Source organism: Limulus polyphemus, unplaced genomic scaffold, assembly GCF_000517525.1.
Source record: "Limulus polyphemus unplaced genomic scaffold, Limulus_polyphemus-2.1.2 Scaffold171, whole genome shotgun sequence".
Lineage (NCBI taxonomy): Eukaryota > Metazoa > Arthropoda > Merostomata > Xiphosura > Limulidae > Limulus > Limulus polyphemus.
Window position 1 is genome coordinate 321,433 of NW_013665781.1, and position 12,958 is coordinate 334,390.

Genomic DNA, 12,958 nt, shown 5'->3' on the forward strand with positions numbered 1-12,958 from the left:
GTAGCCTTCAATTTTGTTTGGTTACTAGAGCTATCAATAGAAAATCAGTCCTCTTCTGCCACACTCGCCTGTCACATCCTGTTTTAAGAGGCATGCAATGGGGGAGTTTGTGGGTAATGAAATTTGATAGTGTAACATGAGCTGCACATTCCCTGAGTGATTTACAACTTATAATGGTGCAGATAGTAGTTAGACATGGTTCAAAGAGCAATCAAAGGGCAATAAAACAATATAATTTAATTATAACTAGATGTATACTGTTGTGAGTTTAAAGCTACTTAGGATAAATGAATGTAGTTTCACACTACCTACATTTGAAGTCATTCTAGAAAGAAAGAGGGTAATTTAGATTTTAGATTTATTTAGATTTTTTTCTTTGGGGGGGGTATGAGGTCAATCAAATTGACCAACCTTGTATAGGGTAGTGAAAACAACAGATAAAATATAAAGTTTTACTGGAAACAAACATTTGATGTTTTTAGGAGGTTTTAGAGAATACACAAATGAAATTTGAGATTTTTGAGATCAAAAAAAGTATTTTTAATCTTAACATGAAAATTGCTTTGCACATGGACTATTCAAAACAAATACTCAATATATTCATGGACAAATGTTTATTTTAGTTTATTAAAAATATTTCACTAAAAATATGATTTTTTGTATGTGAAAGACTTATAATGTTAACTGAATGACTGCCAAATTTTGTGAAGATATACATACTACATTGAAAGTTAGAAGTATTAAATCTATAAAAACTTTAAATGAGTACAAAGAGGTCACGTGGTCGGTCAGATTGACCTAGCCCGTTTTGAGAGAGTTAAATGGTCATAATCAACTTCAATAATTTTTTTAACACTAGCCAAAAATAAAAGGGTATATTATTATCAGAAAATACATGAATCATTACTTCATGATAAATAAAAGTAATTTATAATTTCACTGTAAACAATTTGTCTAATTTAATGTAACTAAAGCAATGGGATATTTCTTACATAGTTTGTTTACTGGCTCATGGTAGAAGAATAAAGAAATTCCTTTTGTATTTCACTCACTATTAAAAACAACATACTTTGTGAAATTTTAGTTGCATTATATTCATTATAACCAGGAGATAATGACATTATTTTCCATGTTTGCATAAATAAACAAATTGAAGAAAGCATATTTAAAAAAATAAGCAAAACAGGTATACTTTGATTAAATAATAATGTTAATAAGTTGTTGTACCAAAATGTATATAGTTGAAAGTAGTTTATTGCTTGACTGTACAGGTTTTGCAAGTAAGCACATCAAATGAATTCTAGGAGAAAAGTATTAGAATAAAAGCTCAGTGAGATCTTTTTTACACCATGCACCAAAGGTGTACTATAACTTCTATTAATGATTGATCTTTGTTAATTTTTGTTACTTATAAATCTTTAAGTATATAGTCTTATTTTAGTAATATTTAAATACTTAGACCTAAAGTTGGTATTACTAAGAGAAAAAAAAAAAATTGGCTGAATAGTATATTTCTAGCTGACACAGTGAAGTGATAGTCATTTAGAAGACTATCAGCTTTGACCATTAAAATAACACAGTTGTTTAGTTTAGTTAGTTTAGAATGTGCTTCTTCTGTTCATTATAAAGATGTCCAGTAGCAATGTTAGAGAGAATTGTAGACATTTCTTATAGACAGAGGATATGGGAAGGGTGTGCCATAATGGTTGAACATATATATGGTGATACCTCAGTAAAGCAAGAATAGATCGAAATTGTATATCATGGCTTTTTAATATCTATAGTATGTGTTTTTAATTAACTAGATAATCTGAATCACTTATAAGTGAGAAGATAGAGCACCATTGCATCATGTGACTTAAAGGTGCAACTTAAGAATTTATTTAAGCATTTCCTTTTGAAATCAAGAAACTAAAACTTATGTAATATAAAAACTTGATTCATAAACCATGTGCTGATGCCAATTAAATTTAGATGTTACTCTTTAAAGAGGTTGTGTCATGTACACTTTGATCCTCCCATGTCTGTAGGGTTAAGCAGTAATGATAACCAGTTACTAAAAACATACTCAAAATTCATTAAACAGTTCCTGTAATTGTTATATGTTTAATTTTAAAAGGTTGTATTTATGGATTTATAACTTCCTATTCTGTATTTACCACTGTTATAGTGTGTTCAAGCTATATTTTTCTGCTCTAATACTTAAGCAGTTGAAGCATGTTTTGTAGTCTTAATGGAGATCTAATTTTACATGAGTGAAAAATATAACATGCATTTCAAATAAGGACCAGGTATTGTTTATTTATATAATTTTGCTTTATATTTGTATGTAAATATTTTTGCTTCTATGCAGTTATTGTATACTGTAAACTTCTCAGATATTAGAATATTAAGATTTTTGGTCTGTGCAATCTTTCTTTTATCTGTTTCCTTTTTTTTTCAGATTTAGACAAAAAGAAGAAAAACAAACAAGTATGCTCTAAACGTACAAATTTTTTTATCAAAGATAAAGGTCAAGGTAACAGGAATACATTGAACAGTCGGTCATGTCAAGTAAAGAATGTAAATAAGAAAAAGAATGAAGATAAAGATACAGGTCAACAAATTCTGCCTGTCAATAATAATTTTACAAAGCTTAAAAACATTAATCTTTCATGTATAAAATCCAGAATTAGTGTTGAGAATGGTAGAAACAAATTTTCTCATAATGGAATGAAAGAATTTGATGGAGCTTTGCAAGCAAGTAAGAAAGACCATAGGGTCCATAATATTAATGCTAGTATTGAGAAAGTGTATCTTCAAACATCATCATCATCTGAACAGTCTAGTGAGGAAGAAAGCTCTAATCAGAACTCTTCTGATGATTCTGACAGTGATAGTTCAGATAAAACTGTTCTACCACAAATACCAGATTTAAAAAATTGCCATTCCTCATCTATTGAACAGAAAGACTGTTCTGTTAGAACATCATCTATGGTTCTCCACTTTGATTCTCATTTGGAAAATGGATCATCATTAGAGAGAAATACTTATAATAAATCATTAAAAGAAAATATTAATAATTGTGATTCAATGTGTGCTTTAGATAAGTTAGAGAGTTCAAACTCTAACTATGTTATTAAATTTGTTATGGACACCAAAGAACAACCTCATCATGATCATAGTTATACTTCAATTATGGGAAAGAAAAGAGGAATGGTAGCATTTGATTTTGAATTTATGTCTTCCGAAGAAGATGAAACTACACAAAAGGAAGACACAGACAGTTTAAATTTTCATGCAACACATTTGATCATTGCCACTCCATCATTTCCTTTTGTTTATGTGCCATTGTTGCCCAATGTTTCAGAAGTACTAGAAATACACTCTTCACAGTTTTCCAAAGCTGTCTCTACCCAGGGTAAATATTTAGCATGTTGAATCTATTTTTTAAATGAATATAAAATATTATTTTGCACTGGTTAAGGGTAGTTTACAAATATACTTGTATATAGATAAGTTAAATGTAAATTCAGGTATATTGTAAAGAGCATACACATGCATGGGTGTATGTATAAATGTAGATAAGCTACTCCAAAAATATGAAAGGGAGAAGATTTTATTATTAAATTCTTTATCAACCTAATGAACATCAGAGATAAGATTATTTTACAATCACTCTATTTATTCACTGAATACAGTTAATAAATAAGTTTCATCTACATTCCTTGTCCCAATCTTTTCAGTATAAATTCTTTCAAGTTGGTCTGACTGAATAACTTGTCGAATGTTTTGTAGTTGGCTTAAGTGTTAATGCAAATTGTATTCAAGGAGATCTCAGAGGTGTTCTATGGAAATTAGGTCAGGACTTTATTCTTGTCAATTAATGACTTTTATAGTTTCTTGTTTGAGGTAGTCTGTCACGATCATAGCATTGTAACAATGGACATAGCCTAAACCAAGACCAACTGCTGATTGCATTTGCAAAAGGGTGTGCAATAAAAATAGGTCCAATGTCATATAAATATATTGTTAAAAAGTAAATCTGCTTCACAAAAGCAAAATAAGATTACTACGACCAATAATGCTGATGTTTTGTCATACCATAACTAAACTGCCATTGAAAATTCAATTGTGTTACACTGAGCATATTTAAGTCTAGCCTTCCGGGCATAACCCCATTCATCATTATTAGAATCGTGAAACATGACTGACCTGTGAAGAGTATGGTTACTGATATTTATTATTTATTCACTGCTGTTCTGAAATCAAATTAAGTCTTATAAATTCTAAAGTTATTTGGTGCTGATAAGTCATTTTGTCTTAATCAGACTGTAATGTGCAGATTAGTTGTTTGCAGTGACATGAATCTCAAAAGACCCTGGAATAAAATGTATTGTTGAACTCGCTTTACACCAACCAGTGAAAACATTTTTCACATTTCAGAATATTTTCCCGTTAATTTCAATATTTAAAATATCAATTATGGGTGCCTATTCTCTGGGGCAGCTGCCCTACCTATTCATGTGCCACTGGTTGTCTCATAACATTTATGTTTATTTCCTACCGTACTTTTGTAAAATATCTTTACTTGCTATCAACATTATCAGTTCATATACTGAAACAATATAACCAAAATTGATGCATTCATTAAAACAAAAAATCCGTAAATGATCAAATTTAAATATGAAATGAGGGTATTGTCATTCTATGGCAGGTAGCTAGTGCAAAATATGCCACTGCAAACACTTATTCTCATAACATGATGTAAAATCTTGGTGCAAAATAGAAAAATATATGGCATGCCTTCTTTGGAAATCTTTGCAGGTTAGATTTGAAATGATCTATCAAGGTGCTTTCTTAACCCTTTAAAATCTGTTGTTGATACCACCTTTAGCCTTGCACTGTATCTGAAACCTATAGACATCAAACACTTGGCATGGTAACTGTAACACTTTTTAAAATGTCAATTTCTGTTTTATAATAAAATAAAAACTACGACATAACATAACTATTTACTTTGCCATTACACATGATCCATGTAACTGTTAACTTCAAAGCCAATTTTCATACCTATACCACAGTAAACCTAATGACATCAAGAGCTCAGAACACTTCATAACATAACTATTTACTTTGCCATTACACATGATCCATGTAACTGTTAACTTCAAAGCCAGTTTTCATACATATACCATAGTAAACCTAATGACATCAAGAGCTAAGACACTTTGTTGAAAGAAATGGAACAATAAAAAATTGTGTAAAGTATTAAAACTAATGTAAATAGATTGTATTTATCACAGTATTTTATACATAAAGCATATTTATGTCCTCCTTGTACTGATTTATCAATATGTGTTCAAAATTGTAATATCTCTGTACCTTTGTCCAAGTGGGAAATATAATACTAGCATTGATCAACTTGATGATGGCCTGAAGTTAACATAACATAATGTTTAGGAACAACAAGTGACTTATTGGTTCATCTTGGCTGTCCCATTTTCTAAATTACACTAAAACTATTAAATATATTAAGTAAAAAGATAAATAATAATCTTAAAGCCAGCCCTTATTACTCATATAATTATTTAGCTTTCTCTTAAACTCATTTAAATTTACTGCCTCCACAGCATCTGAAGGCAACCTTTTCCAGAGGCCAACCACTCTGATAGAAAAATAAAACTGTCATAGCTGAAGATGACTCCTACTTTGCCAAAATTTATATTTGTGTCCCCTAGTCCTACTATTCTCACCTTTTATGAAAAAAAAATTATGCATCAACACTATCAATTCCCTTTACAATCTTGAACACATCAATCAGATCCCCTTAACTCTTCATTTTTCAAGAGAAAACAATTTTAGAGATCTTAATCTCTCGTCATATGACAACCCCTCCATCTCAGGCACCATTATAGTAACCCTCCTATGAAGAGAATTACTTTAGTAATGAACATGAAGGGAAATTCTTTCTGTGGCTTACAAATAATAGAAAACCATTACTGTTGTACAAGTCACACTTAGCATCAAGACGTCTGGTACATTGTAAGAAATGTAATGATTTCCACCATCTAAAATCAAAAATTAGGACTAGCAGTTTTTATTTTTTTAATTATTTCATTCAAAACACATGTTAATAAAACTTGCATGGAAAGAAACCATAAAGTCTCAACATTTTAGTTATTATTTTATTTTGGAGGTAATTTGAAGGAATGGCTCACACATAATTTTTCAAAGCTTGATGTCATCATTTTGCCTTTGTAATAACCTAAATCTCTAGGTTGGAAAGGGTTAAATCTGTTTTTACAAAGCAAATGCACATATTATCATTGGACATAGAAAAGAGATACAGTTTCTTTGTGGAGCTAATTTGTATGTATTGCTTTAGTTTTTTCTTGGTATGGCTTATGTGTGGTATGATGGTTGTGGATTGAAAGATCAAAAGCTTATGTGTTAGCATTGCTGAAAACATGCTGCACGTTCAGCTGAGGGTGTAGGATAAGAGTGACAGTCAATCTTGTTGTTTGGCTCATAATTGGTCAAAGTCCTATTGCCATCAGATGTTACTGGCTGACTGCCTTCCCATGGGTCAGTAGTGACACCTGTACCTGACCCATAGGTGTTTCTGACATGGCTGCTTAGCCCTTTAACACATAAGATGTTGAGCAGATTGAAAATACCATATACTTGTTATGCTTTGATGTACAATCTGTAAAAATGTATCTCCACATATGATAATAATTAGTATTATATTAGGAGCCGTGTGTATGAGTTGATAACAGAAGGATTTTGTGAAACAATGAAATGATTGATAGGATAGATGGCCTCTGTATATTTTATACATCTTCATATATTAATTCAAATTATGCTGTTTTTGATTTGTTTAATGCAGTTTTTCAAATAGTATTTGAAAGTTGCAATGTTTCCATTATAAGATATAGCAGTTTTTACAAATTTAGAAAAAAAACTTCATGAAGTCATACTTGTATTTTGTATGTGCTTGTCCATTTAGAATTGGGCCAGAATAGTTTAAAATCAATTGTTATACATTACATATTCAAAAAGTATTACACTACAAATTTATTTTAAAATACCAGTGATGAAAAGGCTTAGAAGTAATATGTAATTTTTTTGTCTACAAAATGTTTCATTGGAATACAGTTAAATAAATAAGAAAATGTGTATGTATTCATGATAAATTATTGTTTTTACCTAAGCCAGTGTTGCTGTATGTACACACAACTGCATACAAATGCACTAAACAATAATTGGAAGTTCCACTGTTGACTTTACATGTATCAAAGTTACATAGATCATTGGTGTAAAAATTCTGCTAGACCACCACCTGTTACTATTAAAGCTTACGTTTAGACTACCATGAATTCCTTGTGTACTAGCCTGAGTCCAGTGGAATTCTACTTGCATGAAATGTTGTAAAATCCAAGCCCATATTTAAGTATTAAAATTTATAATTTTGTTATTTTTCTTTCAAATTGGTAAATATTTACTGTCACTAAAAGTTTTGTAAGATTGGTAGCCTGTGTGACTAAGTTACAGCTTGTAAGTTAAAAAGTCCATTTATTTAGTTTCATGTTTATAACTTTCTAATTTATGTAATTATTTTTGCCTGGATTTAAATAGTTGTTTTTAATGCAAACTGTTACTGGGACAAGATGAAATTGTTGTGTTTGGGAGAAATGACTCGAACTTGGAAATATGCAGCTTTTTCTAGGTATGATGGAAAATAAAATGTATTCCAAATGTTAGATAACCATGTGGTTATTTTGAATTCATTTTACTTGTAAGTTGAATAACTTGCCAGAGATTTTACATCTGCATCACATATGATATAGTGAAAAGTATAATTTTTAGTTTAGTAACACTATGGGTGAAGTCGTTTCAATGAATATAGATGTGCTTATATTTGCTGTGTGTATATAATAATTTAGTCATTACAATGAAAAAAAAAATTGCACTAATAAAAATTTCAGTTTGGAGTAGTACATTTCGAATGTGTTCTAGCCAGAGGGTGTTTCATCAAAAGTTTTTACATCCCTGATGCATGGTTATATTATAGTGTATGAATGCATGAAATATTTAGTGTGTATATTTTATTGGTTTCTTCACAAAAATATGATTTTATATTCTTTGCAAGTATGCTTGCTGCTTTCATGCAAATTGTGTAATTTATGTTTTAAGTATTTGATAAACTTTTGTTGACTAAAGGTTTTACTTTTATACATTTTCGTGATTCAGTTTAATATCAGGCAACATTTTAGATTGTGTCATCTGACAAGATATTTCCATTGTTCTGCTTTCATTTTATTTACAAACCACAAATTACACCAATGAAATGATATAAAAGAGAATATCAGTCTGAAATTTCTTTTTTACCTGATAACATTTATACTTGAAATTGTACTTGCATGTAAGAAATAGTGTTTGTGAATATAACAAATACGTATTTAATTGTAAGTGTATGTTTTTATTTGTTAAGTGATCATTCTTGCAAATTGTATGTTTTTTCTAGGATTTTATGATGCAGAAGACAGTACAAAAAACTATGATGTAATTTCACTCAAAGGTTCTACATCTAATAGTTCCTCAAGTGATAAATGTCAAATGAATAGGCTCTCTCCCATGGAGAAAACAATTATTCCACAAGAAGTCACACTACAGAATAAAGAAGAAAACAATAATAATTTTTCACTAAGTGAAAGTGACCCAAGAACTGAAAATGTTGTTGAGATTACTGATACATATCCTTCAACCAAGGAAAAATATCAGAACAAAACAAAGAAACATAAAAATGCAGGACAAGCTACTCCAGAATGGGAAAAGGTGATACTTCTTACTTGTCATTTATTTGTTAAGCAATAATGTGATGTTAATTAGATAATACTGAGACTTTTCACGGCACATATTTTTGAAAAAATTACTTATTTTAAGGTAGAAGTGACTAGTCATTTTTCAATAATAACTTCTGCAGTTAAATCTGATTATTTATTTTTTCTTTTTCAATTACTTCAAATGTTATATTACATCAGAAAAATCAAGATTTTCATTTCAGTACAACTTATCTTGTCATTAGTCAGTGGCATTCCACTGTATTTAGTACATGTATATGCAGCTTTCAGGTAAACTAGCATTTCTGTAATTTTCAGAACAACTAAAAAAAAATTCTACTTAAATGATAATTTCTTAGTGACAGCTATGAATCCATAAGTTTCACAATATTTATTCTCTCCTTTATTTATGAAAAATAGTCAAATGACTAAGAGATCAAGATTTTATTTTTAATTGCAACATAAGTTACAAGGGATGAATAATTTTTATGTCCTGATGTGATGATCCACTATTCGGTACTATTAACGCTAACTGAACTCTGATGTCAATTCTTAAAGTAATATGAGTATGTTTGCTTATGACACAATTGTCATTATCAGAAAAGTACTGATTAGAGTATAATCGTTGTAAATGTTTTGTGAAAAAAATCAGTTTGTCCTTCCTATGTTTTTAATTTAATTAATCTAGTACCTTTTTTGTTTTAGTACATGGTATATATATAAGTAAACTTGCTGTGAAAGTTGTTTTGGCACTTTAAATTTGAAAATAAATTTTTGTTTTTTTTCACTCTAAATAGTTAACCTTTACATTAATGTACTTGTAATTGCTTATAAACCTGCATAACTATAGTAATGGAAATAATTATGGAAACACAGTGGCTATATATATGTACACAGGAGTCACAATTAATGCATGAAGGTAACTACATGGTCAAATTATTAATGGTGCAAAATATCATCACAGTGAATACAAAAGAAAATCCGTTGACTTGTACAATGCACTAACATTTTCATGAACACAACATTAAACCTTGTTTTCATTCTGTCGTATAGTTTTATTAATGCACTGTTGTAAAATGTTGTTCCAAATGTCCTGTATTACTCATGATTCAACCAATTTCTTTAGTTACGCTTTAACCTTCTCAGTTTTTAAAGCCATACTAATATTTATAATAGTTTATGCAGGCCAAGCTGTGGTTGTGAGTGTTCCATCAGTGTTTTTATTGTCAATATATCGTTTCACGATATTTACTGTATGCTTGGGATCATTGGTTTACTGGAAGATAAAACCGCATGTGATGAATTGTCATATCTATGTGTACTTACTAGAAATCAGAGTGTCATCAGTTTTGTGTAGAATACTGACACTGTTGACTGAGATACACCCCCAAAATTGTACTGATTTCCTCCACCATGATTCACTATAGCTGTTGTACATTGACTCTGATAACATTCTCCTCTCTGCTATCAAGCAAAGTGTCATTGATTATTGCTAAACAGTTTGAACATAGATCCATATCTAAAAAGTATATATCCTCACTTACTCTTCTTGGGGTAATGTTCTTGCTTTTATTTATATCAAAGTCTTGGCAAGATATGTAATCTGCTCTTGTCTGTCTTGTAAAGAACATACTCTGAGATTTTAACATCACTTTTGGAGAGATTCAGTTTTTTACCTTGACCACTTTAAGGTTGAAAATTTACCATATAATGCTTGAAAAACACAAGTAGAATACTAATGCAAGTAAAGTGTGATAGCAACTTGTGTTGTGTGCAAGTAAATCCTACAACCAAGATATTTCACAAAATTTACAAAATCAGTCAACATACAGCTGACAAGCCACAATATTTACCACCATTTGCTGTTTATGAGGAGCATTGTATGAAGTGCCACTTGTGATTAGTCAGTACTCACAAGAGCAGGTAATCATATGTCTCATTTCACATGGTGGAAATCATCTTCACACAATATGGGCACCAGCAGATGTATTTTTCCAACAGACTTTAATGTATGAAGTTGAAGAAGAACCATAATGTTGAAACAAAAAAAATCATTTAAAAGCAGCAAACAGTGGTGATTTAAGAATATTCAAGAAAACTGTTGGAAAAGAAAGTAAGGTAAGTATGACAAAATAGAAATTAATAATAAATTTAACCTGTTAAATTGACTCATATACATGCAATACATGCACACACATATATACACTACCAGTAATTTTTAAGGCTGTGTTTAAGTATACTGGAAAACGAGTAAGGAAGACAAGGCAGGCAATTAGGAAGAACATGAAATTGGATTTTAAGTATGACCTTGTGAGCATGCTTACGATGCTTATCGTTGATCAGTTGTTGTTTATTTCTGTTGAACTCCTATCTTCTACGGATACAAGGTTAGGCTTAAATTTATTGTTCACTCTGCTGATCTTTCTGCAGTCTTTTTTTTCCAATATTATGTTATTTCTTCATATGCTTTAAACTTTCTCTTTACAGAGAAATTATATTTTCTCTTGATTTTCATGTAGGTTTTTTGTGCATGTTTGCAGACTGCAGTGTTAGAACATTTGGGGTTCTGTTCCACTCTTGGTTGCCTCTTTTTAGAAAATTAATTGCAACAGAAAAAAGGTAGAAGGCTTAATGTTAGTTTTGTTTTTTGGGTATAGAGTTTGTTTTAGTTATGAAGTTAATGACACTTTAAATTTTATGGCATAGGTAAAATGTTATCTCTATTTATGGCAGGTGCAGGTATGGCTTTTTGTTAATTCAAACTTTGACATTCTTTTATTAACAGTGCTAGTTTCACATACCATTTTCAAAGTCTTGCATACAGCTCCTACTGAAACATTGACATTTGCCACAATTATATGAATGGAATATCCTTGGCTAGCCAAAAGTTTTAATTTTTCATGCTTGTCTTATAGTATTTCATTCCTGGCAGCCTCGACTGAATTCATACTAGTGCTACTACCTGTATTTTATAGGCTTTTTTGGTTAGATGACAATCAGTCACAGTGTAAACTATCATCACATAACTAAGATGATGCAGTTGGTTTTTAGACAGTAATATTTGTCTTTCATACCCAAATTCCTCATGATTTCTATAATTATTTCCAGTATTCTGTATATCTTAAAAACCATATTTTACCAAAATTGCTTTTCAATGCAGAAAGGAAAATTTATATTTGGACATTCTCTACTGCTTTTAAGACTTCATAAACTATTTTAACTGTCATTTAGTAGAAAGCAATAATAATATATTTTTTTAACTTTATCGCCGTAGAAGTTAGCCTTGAAGTGTATTAGAGCTCTACGAGTCAAGAAAAAAGAAGAAAGAGGACCTCTTGTATGCCAGATTTGTAAAGACAAAACATTTACTGCACAAGCAACCTTGATGTATCATTATAGAAGTCATGCAGGTAAGTAAACAGGAGATTATCAAAATTTAGAATAGTAAAAGTAGAACTGGTAAAACACATTTAGTGTTAGTTTCTTTCTGAGAAACAGAAAATATAAGGTCTTTAAAGTACTAAATTATTAAAAAAAAGGAAGCATTTTCATAAAAAAGCTTTAGATTTATTAGCATGTCCTCTGTTGTCAGTAAGGTGTTTGAATACATTTCTTAAAATCATTTGGAAAAGCATGTGGAAAGTTAGCCTTCAATAAATGAAGCTAAACATGATTTTAGAAGTTATATTTCTATGCAACAGTTTATTTGAGTTTATAAAAAATAACAAAAAGATGAGCTTTTATGGTTGAAGGCACCTTAGTTAATGCGTAATTTTTTGACTATCATACAAAATGTTCATTAGTAGATTATATTCATACAGAACTGGGGAAAGTGTTAACATAATAGAGAAAATTGTCTTGGTGGTAGAAAACAGGCATTTTTTTTCAAATATAAGAATGTGATCAGTTAGATTTCAGGACTTCATTTGTTCACTATTTATGTCAGTAATTTGATAGCCTGTTGGAATGTAATTTTTCTAAATTCCATTATGATATATATACACCTGGAAAAAAGTTAAGCACCCCCGTGTTTTTTTCAAGTGATTCAGATTCGACGTTCTTGTGACTGATTATAAATTACCATTCAATCTAAACGTGTTTATCAAATGAAATTATGCATTATTGGGCACAAG

The 12,958-nt window shown here is 30.2% G+C and overlaps 1 protein-coding gene across 3 annotated transcripts in view; it reads left to right on the forward strand.

Annotated features, from left to right (window-relative positions):
• LOC106477908 overlaps window positions 1-12,958 on the forward strand; it is a 59,903-nt gene that overhangs the window by 32,206 nt on the left and 14,739 nt on the right. For all 3 annotated transcript variants that reach the window (XM_022381529.1, XM_022381527.1, XM_022381528.1), the window contains exons 5-7: window positions 2,444-3,400; window positions 8,510-8,820; window positions 12,100-12,235. In XM_022381529.1, coding sequence (XP_022237237.1) covers window positions 2,444-3,400; window positions 8,510-8,820; window positions 12,100-12,235 — 1,404 coding nt within the window. The remainder of the gene's footprint in view (window positions 1-2,443; window positions 3,401-8,509; window positions 8,821-12,099; window positions 12,236-12,958) is intronic.